Source organism: Lutra lutra, chromosome 8 (genome assembly GCF_902655055.1).
Source record: "Lutra lutra chromosome 8, mLutLut1.2, whole genome shotgun sequence".
Lineage (NCBI taxonomy): Eukaryota > Metazoa > Chordata > Mammalia > Carnivora > Mustelidae > Lutra > Lutra lutra.
The window spans coordinates 62,642,587-62,665,182 of NC_062285.1; the positions used below are offsets into that span (position 1 = coordinate 62,642,587).

The 22,596-nt window shown below is 43.0% G+C and overlaps 1 protein-coding gene across 2 annotated transcripts in view; it reads right to left on the reverse strand.

Annotated features, from left to right (window-relative positions):
- The window catches only part of ANO6 (anoctamin 6), a 188,510-nt gene that overhangs the window by 122,059 nt on the left and 43,855 nt on the right, over nt 1–22,596 (reverse strand). Inside the window, exon 2 of one of the 2 annotated variants that reach the window (XM_047739729.1) lies at nt 18,446–18,499. The exons of the other annotated variant lie outside the window; for it this stretch is intronic. Within the exon in view, the coding sequence (XP_047595685.1) occupies nt 18,446–18,499 (54 nt within the window). The remainder of the gene's footprint in view (nt 1–18,445; nt 18,500–22,596) is intronic. 2 annotated transcript variants of the gene reach the window in all.

The window sequence follows — 22,596 nt, forward strand, 5'->3', positions numbered from 1 at the left end:
CTACTGTGGTTGCTGGGCATGCTTTTGTTGTCATATCTTAGAATCCATTGCCAAATCCAAGGCTTAAGATTTACCCCTGTTTTTTGGGGCGCCTGGGTGGCTCAGTGGGTTAAAGCCTCTGCCTTTGGCTTGGGTCATGATCCCAGGGTTCTGGGATCGAGCCCCGCATCAGGCTCTCTGCTCTGTGGGGAGTCTGCTTCCTCCTGTCTCTCTGCCTGCCTCTCTGCCTACTTGTGATCTCTGTCAAATAAATAAATAAAATCTTTAAAAAAAAAAAAAAAAAAAGATTTACCCCTGTTTTCTTCTGAGAGTTTTAAGGCTTTAACTCTTATGGTTAAATTGTTGATCCATTTTGAGTTAATTTTTTTGTATCTGATGCAACGTTCAGTCCAATTTCATTCTTTTTACATGTGGAAATCCAGTTGTCACAACATCGTTTGTCAAAAAGATCCTTCTTTCCTCACTGAGTATACTTGGCACCCTTCTCAAAAATCCATTGGCCATAGATGTACATTTTTATTTCTGGACTCTGGAGTCTATCCTACTGGTCTATGTTTATCCATATGTTACTACCATACTCTTTTGATTACTACAGCAGCTTTGTAGTAATTTTCGAAATCAGGAAATGTGAGCCCTCCAACTTTGTTCTTCTTTTTCTAAGTTGTTTTGGCTATTCAGGGCTCCTTATAATTCGGCATGAATTTGAGTCAGCTTTTCCATTTCTGAAACCTTTACCATTTTAAAAAATAAGTTTTTAAAAATTCAGATTTAATAACATTGATAATAATCAATCATGTAAATGAAGAGTGACTTTATTTGATTTTACCAATTTGGTGTTGTTTTTTAAAGCTTGGATAAGACAGTTTATGTTCTATAAAGGACAAGTGGTATTAATTATAGAAATATGTTGCAACAATATCTTGGAAAGCTATTACTATCACTTTACAGTTCAACTGGCCCAGGCCTCCCAGGACCCTCAGGGTCCTGAGTTTGCAGTTGGCTATAGCTCAGCTGAAACCCGGTCCTAGTCACTGACCTGTCAGTCCCCAGATTATAGTGATTATACAGTGTCCTGGGGATGAAAGAAGACACCACCCTTAAATTTCTATTGTCTTTAAACTCAAAACACATTGAGTTGTTACTCCTTGCTCACCCTACCCAAGTAGGCCTGATTTCAAAATGAGTTTTTGAACCCTATGAGGGATGAGAACATAGAAATGCAAGAAAAAAAAATAATATATATATATACACACACACATATATATAGGCCCACAGTCCCTTACCCTTATCTGAAATCTTTGATGCCAAAACCTTTGTGTTTCAGAATTTAAAAAGAAAACAACTGGGCGGGGGCGGTGAGGAGGATAGGTGAGCCTGGTGGTGGGTATTAAGGGCAGCACTGTATTGCACAAAGCACTGGGTGTTATATGTAAACAATGAATCATGAAACACCACATTAAAAAGGGGAGGGGGCTTTGATATACACAAAAAAATAAAAAATAAAAACATTATTTCCAAAAAAAAGAAAATAGCTTTTATGTATATAGTATACATTACTATGTACCCTCAGTGGGGTCTGGGGCAACATCCCTTAATCAAATGAAGTCAGTTTTATAGCCAAAAATATGAACACTCACTCTAAGTGGGATAAATAAGATATATAAATAGCCTCATGCTGGCTGAGGTCAGGTTTCTCCACCAAATGAGTTCGGATCTATCAGGTGTTTTTTGGTTTGTTTTTGTCTTAGAGTATAGTTGACATACAGTGCTATGATCTGTCAGGTTTTATAACCAAATGAATTACCAAAAAAATTCTTTTTAGCACTTTTGAGATTTTTGAATTCTAAGTAAGGAAGTGTGAAAGTTTAACTACTAAGAATGCATTTAGCACACAAAACAGAAGATCTCAAAACCCAATTACACAGCTTGTCATATATACACAGAGCAAAAGGCTCGCAATTGCCTTCGAATTGAAGACTAGGAAGGACCTCTTAGGTTGTCATCATCACTCATCATCTCACACGTTCAGTGTTTGCCAAATCAGTATTTTCCCCAGTAACCAGCTACAAACAAACTCAGAAAGTGAGCCATAAATTTGCATAAAAGAAAAACCAGAATTTACATGCCATTTTTAATGATCAAATTGACAGAAAATAATTACTAATACCTAATAGAAGCAAAGGAGCAGAGAAGACATATAGATTTTGCTAGTGTCGGGTTGTACGAATTTGTGGTTGGCAATTTGGAAAAGTGTAGCAAAAGCTTTAAACTCGTCATATTCTTTAATCTATTATAATTCTATTTCTAGGAAACAATTCTTGCTTAAGTCACTGAGGACATGGCTACGGATAATACATAATGCAATTATTTAAATAATTTTGTAGAAGAATATTCATCACACAGAATTTTAACAATGTACTTCAATGTGAAAAAGTAAAACTGCATATAGTATATGCCCCAAAGAACTGAGAGCAGGAACTCAAACAAATATCTGTATATACCCCTGTTCATAGCAGCATTATTCACAACAGCCAACAGGTGGGAGCAAACCATGTACCCAACTGCAGATGAACGGATACACAAAATATGCAATGCAATATTCTCAAACATGCTCTAACATGGATGAATCCTAAGGACTGTATGCTAACTGAAATAAAGCTGGTCACAAAAGGATAACTACTCTATGATTCCACTTATCTGAGATCCCTAGCAGAGTCAAGTTCAGAGACAGAAAATACAACAGTGGTCGTCAGAAGCTGAGAGGATGGAAGAATGGGGAGTGACTATTTAATGGGTGCAGAGTTTCGGTTCTGTAAGAAGAAAAACTTCTGGAGATGGGTGGTGGGGACAATTGCACAACAATGTAAATGTACTTAATGCCACTGAACTGTACATTCAAAAAGGGGTTAAAAGTAAGTTTTAGGTGATGTGTATTCTACCACTGTGAAAACAAAATGTCGTTCTGCTAATGATTGTGGACGAAGCTGCCCCAGGTAGCAGGCACTGGGGGTCCCAAGACAGAGGAGCATAAACAAGATGTATTCTATGCCTTACTCTCCTTAGCTGGAGAGCTCTCTAAAGGGTTGAGTCCATAACCACTCTGTGGTGGAGGTGTAGAGGGTTTTTGTGGTGCTAGGGCTCTTATCTCCTTGCCTAGATTTTAAATCTCCCTTTTGTCATGAGCCGTTTTCCAATAAACTGTAGAGTATACAAAACTAGCAAACAAACAAAAACCCTATATATACTATATAATCTAAATTTGTATGGGGTAAAAATAAATTGAACCCGAAGATAATGGGTGATGGAATGTCAGGTGTTTTCATTTTCTTTTTAGTATCTGTCTACGTTTTCCAATTTTCTACAGTGAACATGTACAAAACATGAATATGTTAAGGAAGTGTCTCAATCTTAACTACTAGCCAAGTTCTTGATTTCCACTCTCCACTATGCCCCCCTCCCCTGCCAAAAAGACTTTCTATACACCACCCCCGTCTTCCCCATCTCATGGGGAAGTGGCCCCCAAATCCACCAAATTAATCAGATCAAAATTACTGGAGTCCTCCCTGGCTCCTTTCCCTCATACCCCTACATTTAACTCCTCAATAAATCCTATCAGCTGAATTTTCAAAGTCTACCCAGATTTTAGTTTAAGCTACCAGTTAAATAATGGACCCAGAAAGTAGCTACTCCTCACCATTTCCATAGTGCCTACAGAAGACCAGCTACCAATTAAGGAGTCCTTATATTTCAATGCTTGTTTTATAGCTAAGTTCTTTTTTTTTTTTTTAATTTATTTGACAGACAGATCACAAGTAGGCAGAGAGACAGGCAGAGAGAGGAGGAGGAGGCAGGCTCCCTGGTGAGCAGAGAGCCCGATGTGAGGCTCGATCCCAGGACCCTGAGATCATGACCTGAGCCGAAGGCAGAGGCTTTAACCACTGAGCCACCCAGGTGCCCCGCTAAGTTGTTTTTATATAGAGTTCATCCTCTGTTCATCCTCACAACAGCCCTATAGGGTAAAAATTAAGTATTATAGTTACCTTCATATCACTGATGAAGAGGCACAGAGAAGTCAAGTGTTTTGTCCAAGACCACACAGCTAATGAGCAGGAGAATCAGAATTTGAACTTAGGAGACCAGAGGTGAGGTTTATAGCCATATTACACTGCCCCTTGGCCTTAGTTATCTTGCTCTCTCCCGTTATTCAAGTCTCTGTTCAAAATGCATGCCCCAGAGAGGCTGTCCTTGAAATCTTAAATTTAACAGCCCAAGAGTAGAGCCACTGTTCTCCATCACCTTGCCCTGCTCTACTTTCCTTTAGGACTTAATAATAACTTCTTTATTATATATTAAGTGAGTTCCACGACGGAGTTTGATGAATCCCAAGCACCTAGAACAGTACCTGAGATGTGCTAAGGCCTCCATAATTATCTCAATGACTTACCAAATGGATGCATAACTTCTCTAAGGCTGGCTGCTGAGTCAGACCTGAATTCAAATCCCAGACCTACCACTTCCTCACTATGTGAATTGGGGCCATTTATTCAACCTTTTATGCCTCCAAGTCTACACCTGAAAAATGAGAATGATAGTACTTCCTCCTGGGGTTGTTCTAAAGATGAAATGAGTTGTGGCATGTGAAATGTTTAGCGCATTACCTGCACACAGTAAACACTAAATGAATATTAACGACAAGTATTATACAAGGAGGGAGAAAATGATGTATTTGAACCTTCATGAAATGCTTTTCATTTTTTTAAAAAGACTTACAGCCTTCCAAGTATGTCAAGAAATAAGAATGCTGACAGCACTTTATTCAATGTTCTAGTAACTCAAAAATTAGGAAAGTGTCTGTAAATTCAATCTGATACTTAAAAGAGATCACAAAGAGAACTCAAGACATGTAAATTCCATTTTTATGCATTCTCTACTGTATTATCTCAGTATTTCTAAGTCATGCATATTACTTAAATTTTGAATGTATGCATGTATTTTTTAAGCTACCAGTTAAATAACAGACCAAGAGGACAAAAATTCCTTCCATGTGGATTAGTTTTAACAGTTTAGGATTTTATTTTAGGTGAAACAGAACTGAATGCCTATATGGTTAAGGTGGTTTAAATTCTTATGTGGTCACTGCATCTTTGTGCTGCCCGTGCTCAGGAGAAACACGACAGAGTCAAGGGGTACTCTAGCCACAAAACCTCATCCTCTTCCCTTTCACCCTCTAGAGCCCAGGGAGCTTGGCGGAAGTGGCCACCCAGACCCCAAGCCCCTGTCATTCCCTTGTACGGAAGCGATGGCCAGAGCTAAGGCCATCCTAAGTGCTGAGAATGCAGGGGAATGTGCTCTGAACGAGTGGCTGTTTGAGGGAAACTCACACCCTGCGTGGAGAGACAGGAGTCAAGGCAAGAAGCATCCTTCGGGATACATAAGCGCCTCTCCAGGAGGTCCCAGGGATTGAACCCAGGCCCTCTGATCCACAGAAAAAGTAACCAAGTCTGGTGTCTCTTTCTTTCCTTACACTTAAAGATTCTGTAACTTGAAATACTAGCTCATTTGCCAGCTGGTGAGAACCTCCCACTACTCTCCTCAGTAGATGAGGCGGGGCATGGCGATAGGGGTGGGGAGGCAGGCAGCCCGCCCACACAGGAACATTCCAGTCCTAATTTGGGAGCTCTTTATGTAAGGCATTAGAAGGGTTTCTTTTAGAATCCCATCAGGGACTTCAGTCATGTGATTATCCTCCAGCTGGCCAGATGCAGCAAGACAGGTTCAAGTACTTCTACTCCAGAAAATGCCACAAAGTGGTTATTTGAGATGTTAAAAATAAGCAGATCATCCAAATATAGCTAAATCACCTAGAGATGCAAGGTATTTAAATTCTCTCAAAATATGCATTTAACATGCTAATTACAGAAATACTAATACAAATGACACTTAAAGCTGATTGCCTTTCCCTAGGGAGTAATAATCCTGAGGCCTGTTCCAGAATCAAATGTCTTAAATTACTGGTCCTTTGTGAGTTCATCTCATGCCTACTTTGTCCTTGTCCTTCCTTCCTGTGTACCAAATTTATATAAGCATTGGGCTTTCGCACAAAATAATATCAACCATTTCTGTAGCATGCAATATGAACTAAGTCCTACGGGTCTTCGAGATATAAAAACATCCATTTTAAGATATTTATATACAGAAGTTTTAGGTAAGAAAAATCATACAAATGACCATCCAGGAAGGACAGATGCCACCCAGGGCTGGGAAGCTGAAGGTGCCCCTGAGCGGACCTGGCTGGGGGCTGGAGGAGGTGGTCCCGATTACAAGCTCTGAGAGAAGTACGAGAGGAGATAGGAGACCACCTCAGAGACTGCTCTGATAAGACAATCCAGGCTGGAACTAACAGAACGACGGTGGTGGTGAGGACGAATAGAATTAGATGGAGTCCAGGGATGTTAGGGCCTTAGAATCTACAACTCCTGTGGGTGACGGGAGGGAAAGCGAGAGACGCCCCGTCTCGGACTCCTGCCTGCCCTGGGCAACCGGGTCTGCGAAACAAGAAGAGCCTTCGGATCTTCAATGGCTCCTTTGCCAGCTTCAGTGAAGATGTCTTAACATTCTGGTTTGTAGAGGAAGTGGAAAAACTAGGTGCGTTGAGAGAGAAACGTCATAAAGTCCCATGCACGAATCAACTGCACTACATGTTATTCATTCAAGCAACGAGCAACTGCCAGGGGCCTGCCATGTGCCAGCACTGGCCACGGCTCTGGGGCTGCAGCAGTGACCAGTGACAGACGACCCTGCTCCCCACCCCCATCCCCGCCCTCCTTGGCCTAAAGCCTCCTCCCGTGCCTTGGTTCCCATTCCCACTGGCTTCTTACTCTCCGACATTCAGCATGTTTTCCTGACTTCAACCTACTCTTCACTTGCCCCTCGTTGACATTTTTCATGCTAAAATTTCTTCCACCTTAAAAAAAGAAAAAAAAAAAAAGAAAGAAAAGGCCCCTTGCCTTGGGCACTGTCGCACTATCAAAATGTCAAACACACATGCCCTCTGACCCCACAACTCCATGTTAGGAACTTGTTCCACAGAAATTCCTGTGCACATATATACGTAAGGACACACAAGTATGTATGCACAGGTGTGTTCCATGTAGCGTTGTGTGAGAAAGCAAAGCTGTCTAAATAACACTCAAATATCCAGAGAATCGACTCCGACACACTAGAAGACTGTATACGCCTGCTCCATGGGATGAGGTCTCTGAAATACACCGGTACAGATATAGGCTTTAGCAGACCCTCTGGCCATAAACCCAATTTTTGTAAAGTAAGTGTGTATCACTGTGGGTATGTGGTAGAATATGCACAGAAGAATTTAGAAGGATATACCTCAAATTATTCATGGTGGTCATTCATGAGGGAATGCAGTTAAAGAGGCTGTTCTCAGTCATATTTTTTAATGTTTAAAACTTTTACAATGAGTACATACTGCTCTGATAACCAAAATAAAACAATAAGTGTTTCCTTCCTTCCTGAGAAGGAAACACGACTTTATCAGCCTTTTCTAATGCATCTGCTACATTATAACATAGTCCAAAATCCTTAATACTAATGCTACAGCTCTAGGTGGGCAGGCATCCCTCGTACAGGGACCCAGCCTCTAGCCACCTGCCACTCAACCCTGGCTAAATTCATCCGTGACTCGCACGCTGCCAAACCCGACATCCGTTTTACATTTTTGCCTTATTTGACATCTCAACAATCTCGGACACAGCTGACCATGACTTCTTCTGAAGACTCCCTTCTCTTAGAAGTTCTTCCGTCCCTCTATGAGGCCTCCCCACCATGACTGGAGCTTTACTTCTGAAAATACTCAGGCCTCCACCTATGGCCTGCTCTGCTGTAATTTACCCATGGTGTCTGTTAACAGCTTCAGCGAAAGGCTCCAAATGCGAAAGGCTCCAAATGCATCGCTCTATCTCAGGTGATCTCTTTTGAATTCCAGACTCATACATCCAAATGCTTATGCAACCCCTCCTCTCGGAAACCTCCCAGGTATCTCAAAATCACATAATGTTCTCTCTCTCTCTCACACACACACACACACACTTTCTATATGATGTCTTATTTCAGGAAATGGCACGACCACCAATGCAGCTGGTCGAGCCAGAAACCTGGGTGTAATCCTGGACTCCCCCTTTCCTTCATCCTTACAGTCAAACATTCATCATCCTCCGGTGCTGAATATATCTTGAGTCTGTCTTGCTCTGTCTGGCCAAGCAGCCCTGATCTGGGCTAGAGCAGAACTTCCCTGACCAATCCCCTGCCAGCAATTTCCACTCCCTCCCAATCCTCTCTCCCTTCAGCAGCCTAAGTGACTTCTGAAAATGAAATTCTGACCCAGTGCTCTTCTGCATTAAACCTTTTAGTGGCTTCCCATTAGGAAGCTACTTCCACATTTATGACCACGAGCATGGGTTACGTCTGTAATGGAGGAAAGTAAGAACAATCATTTTTAAAGGAGTCTGGTTACAAAGAGACTCTAAGCACCATGAGAGCAGGGCTTAGGCCTGTGTGGCCTGATGCGGAAGCTCAGGGCCCAGCCAGGTCCCTGCGCGCAGCTGACTCTAACACATACGGACCGGCTGGCTGAACAACTGCATGAATGGGACGCGGGAGAACCTCAGCTGGACACAGAGTTGAGGAAGGCATGGTTTTGTTTGCTGCGCCTTGTTTTAGAAGACGAAATATGTACTCATATTACATATATTACATATTCACAGACACATATAAATGGTGATGGAAAAGAGTGAAAGTACATAAGAGGGGTCCCTGATGGAGAGAGGCATAGACAGAGGGTTAACCCTCCACCAGAGAAGCAAAGTGTAAATGTAAGTGTGTATGTGCATTACACACATACATTGCACACATGTGTATTACACACAATTTTTTTTTAAAAGATTTTATTTATTTATTTGTCAGAGAGAGAGAGGGAGAGCGAGCGAGCACAGGTAGACAGAATGGCAGGCAGAGGCAGAGGGAGAAGCAGGCTCCCTGCCAAGCAAGGAGCCCGACATGGAACTCGATCCCAGGATGCTGGGATCATGACCTGAGCCGAAGGCAGCTGGTTAACCAACTGAGCCACCCAGGCGTCCCCACAATTTTTTTTTTTTGAGGGAAGAAAAGTTGAGGCATTGTCCCCAGAAGGTTTCCACTCCCTCTGCGATTTAAGAAACAAGATGACCTACTAAGAATGAGGGGCAAGGGTGTGAAATAGGGACCTGAGGAGAGCAATGGGAGTTGGAAATCCTTTCCAGGATGGATACGAGTGTCGGCTGGCTAGGTGCGCAGGGTTCATTTTCTGTTCTGTGGTTTTTTTTCCATGAGCTGGGCAAATGCTCAAGAGTCTGATTTTCTTGTTGGCCTCTCATCCCTAAGGCAATAGGTCCTCAAAGTCAGTCTAAGAATCAAGTGTATCCCAATAACCTGGGGAACTCTGACAAAAGGATTCCTAGGCCCCAGCCCGTGGGGATTTTGCATTAGTAACTGGGGGCAAGGATGACTCAGGTGTGCAACTCAGTCTGGGATGCACCGCCCTAAAGAACCTCACCTCGGTCTCCAGCCCACCAGGTCACCAGCCTCACAGATCACAGATCCTCCTTCGTCACTGTACTGACCACTGCTGGGCACACTGGGTTAGTGATCAAACCAGCCAGTCAAAACCACAGTGACATGCAATGTCCACTCGGTCTCTCCATCTAAAAAGAAACCGCAATTGGGGAGGAGACAGAAAATACAGCTGTGGCTTTTATCTGCTGACACTGGGCTCCCACGGGAAGGACACACTTCCTGGTAGGGTGCTACCAAGAATGACCATCCCTGCCAGAGGGGAAAAAGGCAACAAACCAGACCTCTTTCTCTATTATCTTCCCCGTTTTTCTTGCTCAACCCTAACACTTTATCTCCCTATCAAGAACATGACTCCAAGTATGCTTTGCAGCTGAAGTACTACCAGCTGAAAATAGCCCAAAGGGAAAAAATTCAGAATTTTTAACCATTTAACAGTTTCCTGTTCATGAAACGTGGGTTGCAATTTTACTCGAGACTTTCAAGATACCAGAGTTTCAGAGACTGACTGACAAATCCAAGGACAAGCTTCACTTCTGCAATTTCTTCAGTTGGCTGCCACAACTCTGTTTCCTAATCTGGTGTTCAATCACACGTGATTATCCCAACTGCTTAGAAATAAAATCAATCTTTGGGTACAGAGAGATCTTAAAATCACCTACTGCAATCCCTTGGACTTACAGATGAGAAAATAATGGCAAGAGAGAATGCCTAGGCTAAGTACTAAATCTGGGAAGAGGACTCAAGCTTCCTAACTGCTGGTCCAGGGAACGGTCCACCATACTCAACCCCAACTGTACCTAAAAGAAGAGCTAAAGTCAGCAAAACTGGAGATTCACGATTTACACATAAGTCCCATGTCACAAGTGTGATCAAATGCCTCAGAAACAACAAAGAAAATTATGTCAAGTGAGGCTTTCATTTAAAGGTGGAGTACTAGGGGGCGCCTGGATGGCTTGGTCGGGTAAGCATCTGCCTTTGGCTCAGGTCATGATCCCGGAGTCTTGGGATCAAGCCCGCATCCAGCCCCCTGCTCAGCGGGTATCTGCTTCACTCTCTCCCTCTCCTCTGTCCCCCTGCTCATGTTCCCTCACTCCCCCTCACTTTCCCTCTCAAATAAATAAATAAAATCTTAAAAAATAAAGAAATAAAAGTGGAGTACTAAACACCTGCGCTGTCTTGCTCCCTCCTCAAACACCCCTGGATCATAAACTGATCTAAACAACACAGAAGAGATAGTAACACAATTTTGGAAGACGGAGAGCTAACAGACAAGTGGTGACTGGCTGAACAGACTGGAGAAAGCTCAGTCCCAAACTAGAACTATCTAGAAGCAATGTCATTTAAATGATAAACCCTCAAGAGGCTGAGGGACCAGCAGCGCCAGGTTCCTCTGGCAATGGGGGTAAAGGTGGGGAGAAGATTGGCTGAAAGTCTGTTTAAGTAGAGAGACCTGCAGATTCTCTCCCTCACTCCTTGAAGAAAGTAACTGCCTCCAAACCCCCGGGCCCCACCTGGGAGAAGACTGAAATGTATTTCCTAAAAGACTCAATAAGGGATCTTTGGACTAGAGGATTCGAGGCCTAGGTGAGGAGTGGGATTTCATACTGAAGAGAAAATACATAAATTATTGCTGAATGTTGAGACACCGCAGCCGTATCCTTGGCTTTCTCACTGGTCATCTTTTCTCTGGAGAATCTGCTCAGCTCAAATAACAAACAAAAACCTAAAACTATATCAGGATTTCGTAAACAAAACAAAAACAAACCGCCTAGCCTAGTATGAAGCTTAGCCCAATCTGCTATCAAAGAACCTCTAGTCATCTTTTTTAGATAGTGGATATAAAACAGGAGGGAATAATAAACTTCTGGATATTAGGGAAAGCATCTAACAGAGAAACAGCAAGGGAACTTAGAGGAGAGAGAAAAATCACAGGAGGGAAGAAATTTAAAAAAAAAAACAAAACTCTAGTATCTTCAGCTATCTGAGAAAAGTACATTCATGAAAGAAGGAAAAGATACTATCAGAGAGAGAGAGAAAGAAATAAAAATATTAACTCTTAGAAATTAAAATGATGGGCGCCTGGGTGGCTCAGTGGGTTAAGCCGCTGCCTTCGGCTCAGGTCATGATCTCAGGGTCCTGGGATCGAGTCCCGCATCGGGCTCTTTGCTCAGCAGGGAGCCTGCTTCCCTCTCTCCCTCTCCGCCTGCCTCTTTGTCTACTTGTGATCTCTCTCTGTCAAATAAATAAATAAAATCTTTAAGAAAAAAAAAAGAAATTAAAATGATGGCAGATTCAATAGAAGGCCTGAAAGATACAATTCAGGAAATGTCCGAGAAAGTTGAACAAAAACACAGAGATGGAAAATAGGAAAGATGGAAAGTTTGGGGGCCAATCTGGGATAGCCAATAGCTAGATAATAGATAAGAGTGTTCATCATCAAAGAAATGGAGGGTCAGTGTTTATAAAGGGAAGACATTTCCCAGAATTGAGGGACATCTTTCCCCCAAAACTGAAGGACACCATTTTCCCTTTAACGAAAAGCGGGGAGAGGGAGGGAAGGGGGTTTCCATAGTGAAGAGGCTTAGTTTCCAGCATATAAAATGCAAATAGACCTACACCAAGGTCCATCATAATGGAATTTCCAGAAACAGTTTTCATACAAAGGTTTTTAAGTCCAAATGGCAGGAACTTCTGAAAAGCAACACTGGAAAGCAGAGGCTTCAAAATTCTGAGAAGAGATGATTTCTACTCAAGAATTATAGTCAAGCCATCGCTAAAAAGCCAGGGAAAACAAAGGCATTGTCAGACCTGCAAGTCTCAAAAAGTTCTCTCTTCTTATACCCTTTCTACCTAAGGAACTGGGCACTGTGTGCCACCAAAATAAAGTAGCAAACCACAAAAGAGTAAGTCATTCAGGTCCAGAGATCAGGGGCTCCAAAATGGGAGTGGCAAAAGGAGTTCTCTGGAGAGTGGTGAAGGGGAAGCCAAGAAAGCAACATAGGCACCGATAAGATCAGAAGGGTCTGAGAGGAATTTCCCCAGAAGATAAATTTGGTACATGTTCGATGTGGTGAGAGGAGAGACTGAGAGGAGATTTACAACTGGGTTAGAGCCTGAGGTTGAATATTCATAAGTACACCAGAAATGAAGAGATTTTAAAAACTCAGTATCTGCTATGTAGTCTTGACAGGAAAAGTAATCCAACTATATTACAGAGCTCTTCTGTGGGAAAGTATTAGTTATAATAAACAATGCATACTGATTTTACCAAAATTACAATATAAATTCAACTGGAAGGATGGGGGTTGGGAAATTTGTGTGAGAGGAAAGAGGAGCAGGGGTGGATGAACCGAGCTAAATACTCACTTTTTCATCAATAGATAATCCCTAAAACTAAGAAACAGATGAGTAACAATATGATTATGTTAACTCAAGATATAGAAGCAGTTACTAAAATAATCAGCTAAAGTTGAAAATACTTGCCTCTGGGGAACATAAAATGGAAGGGGAGCTGCTGCTCTTCATAACAAATCTTGTATTACTTAATTTTCTACTCATGTAAACATTATAAAATAATTATACCACACTTTGACAAAAGCAAAAAAATTATTTTTTCCCCTTTTAAAAAAAATGGAAGTGAGGACTCCTGTCAAACATCTCATGACAGGACATGTATAAACATTAAGTACCCCTATTCTAGAACCTATTCTGTGCCAGGCACCATGCTCAATGCAGAAGACAGAACAGATAACACCACAGAGAAAGTCCCTTTTCAGGGAACTTATGTTCCATGATAAAACTAAACGCAAGCTCTAATAAGACAGGATAGGGATGTATCTGGCAGAAGCAGCAATACACAGAGCTCGAATGACCCTGAGAAATTTCACGAGTGATGGGAAAGAATAGCAGATCTTAGCAGAGTAAAGAAGAAATGGGTAATGAAGAACTATAGCACATCTAGACAACATTTTAGAAATTCCACCATAATTAAAGGACCAAGAAATGGGGGGGAGAGATGGAGAGGGTTTAAGAAGGTGTCTGGTTCTTTAGTTTTTAACATAGGGGTACGTGAGCAGTAATTCACTTATTCCTTCAGTCGTTCAAAAACACTTATTGAGGGGTGCCTGGGTGGCTCAGTGGGTTAAAGCCCCTGCCTTCGGCTCAGGTCATGATCCCAGGGTCCTGGGATGGAGCCCCGCATCGGGCTCTCTGCTCAGTGGGGAGCCTGCTTTCCCCTCTCTCTCTGCCTGCCTCTCTGTCTACTTGTGATCTCTGTCTGTCAAATGAATAAATAAAATCTTAAAAAAAAAAAAACACTTATAGAGCATCAGAACGGTGTTCATATGCAGCTTATGATCTACTGGGGGGACAGAGGCAATAAACAAATACAGACTTAATTTCAGGTAGAGATAAATGCTTTGAAACATTTGACTTCAAATGTTTGAAGTTGAACAAAGCAGGTGAAGGGAACCAAGAGTAATGGTGGTATTTTGTCCAGGTGAGTCAGGGGGGCCAGCCAGCCCCCAGAGGGTGGGAGAGGGAGGGAGAACTGATTGAAGTACAAGACGAGAATCCTAGACAGAAAGTGATTGGGAGGGGAGAGTAGGGGGAGATGGGAATGAGAGCAATGTTCCAGGAAGGAGGGTAACATGTCAAGGGGCAGTGAGGGGCTGGTGTGGCTGAAGCCCCTTGAGAGATGGGCAGAACAAGAGACGAGGACAGAGTGATGGCAAGGGCATTACAGTCCATGGCAAGAGTCAGGACTTCATACTGTTTGTGGAGAAGCCACTGCGGGTAGTATAAAAGTATAAAACAGAAGAATTCCCGCAGCTGTTGTGTGAATGCAGACCACAAGGTAAAGAGTAGAGAAAGGAAGATTCCAAAGTCCTGGCAAGACGTGGTGGTGGTGGTGGTGACTGGGCCTGGGACTTAGGTGTGGGGTGGGAGATGAGGAGTGCTTGGATCTGGGATAGATGCTAATGGGTCGAACAGTAGGCATGAAAGAAAGGCAGGCATCCAGGAAGACTTCGGGTTTGGGGGCCTGAGCCACTGGGTGGAGTCACTGCAGAATGAGGAACGACGAAAGAAAACAAATGAGGAGTTGGTTTTGCACATGCCACGTCTGCAATGTCTAGGAGACAACCAAGTGAAAGAGGTAAAGCAGGCAGCTGAAAAGCCAGAGAGAGACAGGGACTGGGGAGAGGTATCTGGAAGTCATCACCATATAGATGGTATTTACAGCTCTGGAAATGAGTATCACCTAAGTAGTGAGCCGAGATGGGAAGCAGTCAGAGAACAAAGTCATCGGCACTCCAAAGTTAGAGGCAAAGGACTAGGAAGAGAAGGATCCAGCAGCGGAGACAGGAAAAACAAGGGAGGTGCAAACAGAATCATAAGGGAGCAGCATCACAGAAACCAAGTAAAGAAAGAATTTCAGGAAGGAGGGAGTGGTCAGCTGTGCTCAGTGTGGCTAAGATAAGCAAGGGCTCCACGGTGAAGGGCTAGGGCCTCCATGACTCAGGATGAATGAACAATGCTCTGGGAGAACATTTGCTACCCAGAAATGCACTCAGATGACTTAGTAATTTGGAAGAGTAAGCCTCAGTTCATCTCGAACACCAACGCTCTGTTTCCACGAGTGCCTCCTCACGTGGCCAGTCCTCCCTCCTTCGGATTCTCCCAAGAAGCCACGCAGGAGATCCCCATGCCTGGGAAATAAAGGCAACTCTCGTGGGTAGGCTTAAACGCAATGGCATAGCAGACCAGTGCTCACAGCCGAGAATCAGATACGCTTGGGCAGGACAGAACTATTCCACAGGTCTCTACATTTTTCTAACTCACAGCCTAGGAGAGGAAAATTAATGCAATCATTCCACCCATCTCGTACAGCCCCTGAAAGTGCAGAGTATCTGCGATTTCTGCAACCTCTGATTATGCTTTCTAACCCCTTCCCCTCTCCCTCTTTGCTATGTTGTGGTACCAGACTTTCTTCTTTTTTTTAAATCAGGTTTACTGAGGTTTAATTTTATATACAGTAAAAATTTACCCCAAGTCTGGTGCATTTTGACTAGCGTATACAGTCATGTAGCTCCCTCTCAAAGCCCCTCCATAGTCAATTTCCTCCACTTGCTTCTGGTCCTTGGCAAGCGATGATTTCTCTCTATGGTTCTGCATTTTCAGAATATCACATACATGGAATCAAATCGTATGTAGACTTTTATATGTGGCTTGTTTCACTCAGCATAATGCTGAGATTTTATCCATTCTGATGCCTGTATCTGTAATCTGTTCCTTTTTGCTACTCAACACTGTTCCACTGTGTGGCTGTATCACAGTTTATCCATTTGCCAGTAGACAGACATTTGAGTTGTCTCTAGGTTGTAGTTATTATGAATAAAACTTCTATAGACTTTCACTAGAAGGTCTTTGGTGGACACGGTTTTCATTTCTCAAGGCAATACCTAGGAGTGGAATTGCTGGGTCATGTAGCATCTAGTTTTGTCGGCTAAGAATAGCTAAACATCTACCAAGCACTTACTTTGTATCACATAATATTCCAAGCCCTTCATAGGCCTTATGCCATTTAATTTTTAAAACAGCAAGTTTAATCAAGTCATGAAGGCCCCCTGATGAGGAAACTAAGGCACAGAGGGCTTAGGTGATGTGCCCAAGATCACACAGCTTGCAGGCCGCAGGGCCAGGATTCTCAAACCCAGGAATCACATCACCAAAGGCAAATCACCCACCATTTTGCTTTGCTGCCTCCCTCAAGTCTAACGTGTGATGGCTGAGAGGTAGATTACCAAATTCTACCTGATGCTGTTAAGTGTTTGGATCAAAAATGGCCATCACTAACTATTCCCTTCCCCTCTTTTAACCATGACAATGAATACACTGGAAGTCTCGGAGTGTCACTGCCGTGAGGACATGCCATTTTTAAGTCAGAACTTTATAGGACATTATGAAGAAATGCTTTTAACTGTGTCACAGAAGCTTATAAATGTTAACTTTTGAATGTTAAATAGCAACCATAAGAAAAGCTAAAGTCAGCCGGCGTCCACCGCGATGTAAAACTCTCTTCTGGAGACTTCTCCACTCTCATGACGTAAGAGGCCATGTTGGTTAGAAAATTATAAGCACTTTGGAATCAGATAGACCTGGATTTAAATTTTGGCTCCACTCCCTGGTGGATAGGTGCATACACGTGCATGCGCGCGCACACATACATACACACACACACACACACAAACACACACCCCTCTTCACATGTAAACACTGGTGTGAACAAGTCCTAATTTGCAGGATGGTCGTAATGATCTGATGGCGAAATGAGGTTGAAACACTGAACACTGTGTCTTACATATCTGATAAACCCCCCTCTCCCACAAGGTACTGCTGAGCCTCTGAAATTGGTCTGATAGAAGCTGGTTACTTAGCAAAAAGTTTTATCAGTCTGTCCATTTTTCACCCAAATAGCAGCAAAGGAGCGATTGGACACTGGTGCTTCTTTAAGACTTCATATTTCATCTTAAAAAGGAAGTCAGACAAACCCTGCACTTTCTATTCCACGGTATAACCAAAATTATTTTAATATTAAAATGTTCTAAATTTACCTCCAGTGAAACGACTTTGGTTTCTCCTGAAATGTCTAAGACCACTTAAGGAAGATTCCCCCTGACTACACAGGGGCCTCACATCCACGCCTCCACACTGCCCCTTTCCTGATCACAGAGCAGGAGACCATGATATCTGAGACCACACACTCTGGCCATCCTTCCCTCCTGACTGCAACATCTCGACATCATCTTCACATTTACCCCACGGCTCTCAGCTCAGTTTACAGTCCTGGCTCCAGAAGCCCCCAATTCTCCACACAGGAAAACAGCTTCTCTCTGTGACCCCTGTGTGCTGCCTCCTGGCCACTCGGCTCAAGAGATAGAGTAGCAGCCTGCCTTTGGAGTCAGCCCTCTGATACAGCCAGAAGACTCAACGCAAACACTGCAAACCTGGGAATATTTTTTCACATAAAAATAAGGTACTGACCAAGAATGAAACTTATGTCAACAGGGAGTAAGGAAGATTCATAGTTTTGGTTTGTTGTTGTTGTTGTTTTTTAATCAATTGAACTGAATTGAATCAATCACTATGAATTGAAAATAATTTAGCACATGAATCCAGAGAAGCCAAAAGATTTGATTCAGCTCTGCTAACAGAATGTGGCTTCTCAGAGTTATGTCTGCAGTATGATAAAGGAGATAATTTAGTCCTTAAAACATACTTCCATGAAATAGCGTTGTTTTCTTGATCCAACTTTCTGTCTTAAGGTAGACGCCACATGCTGCTACCCTTCACTTCCATCACCCACACTTGTCAGTATGTTATTCAAAAGTCCCTAGATGTTATAAGTATCTTGAGCAACTTGGGAGGTCACTGAAATTCTGTTCTCATTTACATCAAAAGCACTCTGAAATGTTTCCCCCCAAAACCTCTGTTCTGGAAGACAGGGGTGGAAAGTCGCATTGTATGAGATCTTGACCCACAATACAGTGGGCCCTAGAAAGACAAGTAAGTTTTGCTTTCAGAACTTTTCCTGGAAGCTAACATATAGAAATAAATGGATTATTTTAAGCAATCCATGTGGACTAATGGAGGAATAAAAAAAATCAGGGTACTTCAACTCAACAAACAATCCAGAACCCTACAAGATGCCAGCAAGTTACAGAAAGGACAAGGAGAGTGAGGTTCCTGGGCTCCTGGAGCCAACAGTCCAAGAGGAGAGCTAGGGGTGCTGTTCAAACAGAGAGGAAGGGCATCTTACCTGGCCTGGATGGGTGAGAAGTCAGAAAAGGCCTCTTGGAGGCAGCAACATCACCTGAGGGATGAGGAAGCATCAATAAATACAAAAGACAAACAGAAGGTGGGGAGGCAGGCAGCAGAGACACCAGACAGAGGGTCAGACTCGAGTTCCAGACCTGCTCCTGCAACAACTGGGATCCGACCTTGAGCAAGCCATTTGCCCTTTCGAGTTTTCATTTTTTTTCTCATCTGTGATATGGGATGGTTAGATTATGTCCGTTTACCCTAACCTTTGCCGTGCATCAGGAACCTCTGGGAGCTTTCTAAAAATACTAGCTCCCTCCCCCAGAAATGTGGTTTCGATTGGTAGAGCACCTGTGTTTCTCTCAACAGCTTTCCAGGTGATGCTGGTCTGATTGGCGATGGTGGTATAGTGGTGAGCATAGCTGCCTTCCAGGTGATGCTGGTCTGCAGTCATCGTGGGGAACCACTGGATGAGAGGTCTCTCAAGTCTGTGGTTCTCAACCCCCTAGTGCTCAAGAATACCTTCTGGGGAGCTTTTCAACATCCCGAGGTAGGCTGCATTCACAACAATTAAACCAGAATCTCTGGGACCCACGCATCTGTATCTTTCAAAGTTCCCAGGCGGATTCCAAGGTGCAGCCAAGGTGGTGAACCACTGTTCTAGGGGCTCTTCACACTTCCATCTCCTAGGACAGCCACTGAAGGATGGCAAAGAAAAGGGAAGAGAAGCTTTTAAGTTTCTCCCTCTCTTTTGGGTCAAATTAAAAGGAGAACGGCATGCCAAAGCCAGTGACGGATTTTAAATGGAACTGTAGCACACAGTAGGGTTGATTTTGGACATATGCATAATTCACACTGACACATGACAGGTAGAAAGATGCTTATTCCAAAATGCTCAGTTCTGAATTTAAAATTCAACAGAATACATATAAAATGACTCCATGGTGTGTTCTCCGCAATAGTTAGTTAGGATTTGATTTGCATGGCTGCCTATAATATGAACATTACATTCCTTACCCCCAAGGTTACTTAAATCCACTTATTAAGGCAATGGTGAGCTAAACAAACAGTAATTAGAAACACTCCAGACTACCTTTTAAATCTGTTGCTAAATTATATTTTTCCTGCACCAAAGCCCATATACACAGCATGTCCACAAGCATCACAAAACCAAAACCTCAGAAATATTTACATTCATAAGAGCCCAAGTTCCTCTGGGTCTTCCCATTGGGTTCTGCAGGGAAGTAAGGCCAACTTTGGAAAAGGGCTGTTCATGACTGCTATTTCTCACATCTGGGTAAATAAAGCACTGCCCACATGTGGTTAGAAATCCCTGGAGAAAATGAATTCTCCATGGGTCTGAAAATGAAAATGAAGAACACCTCTGATAGACTGCCTCATTTCCTGAAATGAGTCAGAAATGAAAGCAATTCTTCAGCAAAGAACATGTGCACTGCGGTACAACTTTATAAAATAACGCCAGATGATACCTGTGGCTAGGAGGCCGGGCCTGAGCACGGAGGGAGGGCCTGGAGGGCAGGACTGGGCCCTCTGTGCTGTACTTCATCTCAGAGATGCTGGGGCGCTGCCTTACAGGTCTGCAAATCCAATAAGCCATCGAGCATCCCGGTCTCAGCTGTAAATCTTGATTAGCAGTAAGACTGCTTACATTCCATTAGGAAACTGGCCCCTCTCCAAAGGGTGGAAGCAGCCAGAAAGGATTCATGGGCCATCGTGGGCACAGAAACAGCAATTCTTACAAGAAAAATGATTTTACTTCACTAAGAAGAGTTTCTGCCTGTTAATGATTCAGACTGGTCTTTCTTCCTGAGGAGAAAGGACAGCTGTGTGCTGTGACCGAACGCTGTCCAGGGAAGCCCCTCCTTCCACATTAAGCCGGAAGGAGGTACTGGCATATGGTCAGGGGCTGGAGGGTAAAAAAGCCTGAAATACCCTTCACAGCAACTGATGAGGACCAGTGCACAGGAAGGTGACAAACAAAGGCTGTCTTCCCCAAAATCGAAGGCCGCTTGTGTCCCTTAGGTGGCTCATTACCGTTCCTTCCATAATGGGTATTTAACAGGAATCCCACTCCATTGTTGATAATATGGGTGGACAGGGTACCTGGAGACAACCTAGATGCCCATGAGCAGGTCACCAGTTACATCCACAACATATACAACGGAATACTATGCAGTCATTTAAAATGCCACTACAGAGGATGCAGGGATACACGGATGTGTGTTTTTGTATGATATGTTCAGACCAGACAATAACGTACCTGGACTCTGCAGAGCAAACATTTGTGTCAGTGTATTTAAAGAGGTTACCTGAGCATGGAAAGAAGGGGCTAGGAGAGTGTTAACTTTCCTTTTATAATCATGAATACAGTTTGAATGATCTTTTCATGTACTTACTTTACCCTCCCTCTTTAACAATAGGCATTGTTAAATAGGTGGAAGGCTATTTTTGGTTTCTTCTTTATACTAGTCTCTCTGTATAAAACAAATGAAGGTTATTTTAAATAGATGTTATATGCTCAATTGTGTCTCATCCAAATTCATGTGTTGGGGCCTTAACACGCCGTACCCAGAGAACCTTATGATCTTATGAACCTTAATGGAGTGATGAGGTTAAAATGCAGCCATTAGAGTGGGCCCTAATCCAGTTTGACTGGTGTCCTTCTGAGAGGAAAAATGGGCAGAGACCCACACACACAGAGGAAGGACCATATGAGGACACAGTGAGAAGATGGCAGCTGCGAGACCAGGGGAGAAACCTCAGAAGAAACCAAATGTGCCAACACCTGGACCTTGGACTTCCAGCCTCCAGAACTGTGAGAACATAAATTTCTGTTGTTTGGTCACTCAGTCAATTTATCTGTAAAAAGACAGAGGGACACAGTTCTACAACACAACAGGGGGAGAGACACCCGTGAAAGTATTTGATGGGTTAAGAACCCACCATGTCAATCCATCCAAATCCTTGAGGAGAACACAGGCAGCAACCTCTTCGACCTCAGCCACAGCAACTTCTTCCTAGGAACATCGCCAAAGGCAAGGGAAGCAAGGGCAAAAATGAACTATTGGGACTTCACCAAGATCCAAAGCTTTTGCACAGCAAAGGAAACAGTTAACAAAACCAAAAGACAACTGACAGAATGGGAGAAGATATTTGCAAATGACATATCAGATAAAGGGCTAGTATCCAAAATCTATAAAGAACTTAGCAAACTCAACACCCAAAGAACAAATAACCCAATCAAGAAATGGACAGAGGACATGAACAGACATTTCTGCAAAGAAGACATCCAGATGGCCAACAGACACATGAAAAAGTGCTCCACATCACTCGGCATCAGGGAAATACAAATCAAAACCACAATGAGATATCACCTCACACCAGTCAGAATGGCTAAAATTAACAAGTCAGGAAATGACAGATGCTGGTGAGGATGCGGAGAAAGGGGAACCCTCCTACACTGTTGGTGGAAATGCAAGCTGGTGCAAGCACTCTGGAAATCAGCATGGAGGTTCCTCAAAAAGTTGAAAATAGAGCTACCTTACGACCCAGCAATTGCACTACTGGGTATTTACCCTAAAGATACAAAGGTAGTAGATACGAAGGGGCACGTGCACCCGAATGTTTATAGCAGCAATGTCCACAATAGCCAAACTATGGAAAGAACCTGGATGTCCATCAACAGACGAATGGATAAAGAAGAGGTGGTATATATATATACAATGGAACACTATGTAGCCATCAAAAGAAATGAAATCTTGTCATTTGTGACGATGTGGATGGAACTAGAGGGTATTATGCTTAGCGAAATAAGTCAATCGGAGAAAGACAACTATCATATGATCTCCCTAATATGAGGAAGTGGAGATGCAATGTGGGGGTTTGGGGGGTATGAAAAGAATAAATGAAACAAGATGGGATCAGGAGGGAGACAAACCATAAGAGACTCTTAATGTCACAAAACAAACTGAGGATGGCCGGGGGGGAGGGGTTATGGACATTGGGGAGGGTATGTGATATGGTGAGTGCTGTGAAGTGTGTAAACCTGGCGGTTCACAGACCTGTACCCTGGAGCTAATAATACATTACATGTTTATAAAAAAATTTAAAAATTAAAAAAAAAAAAAA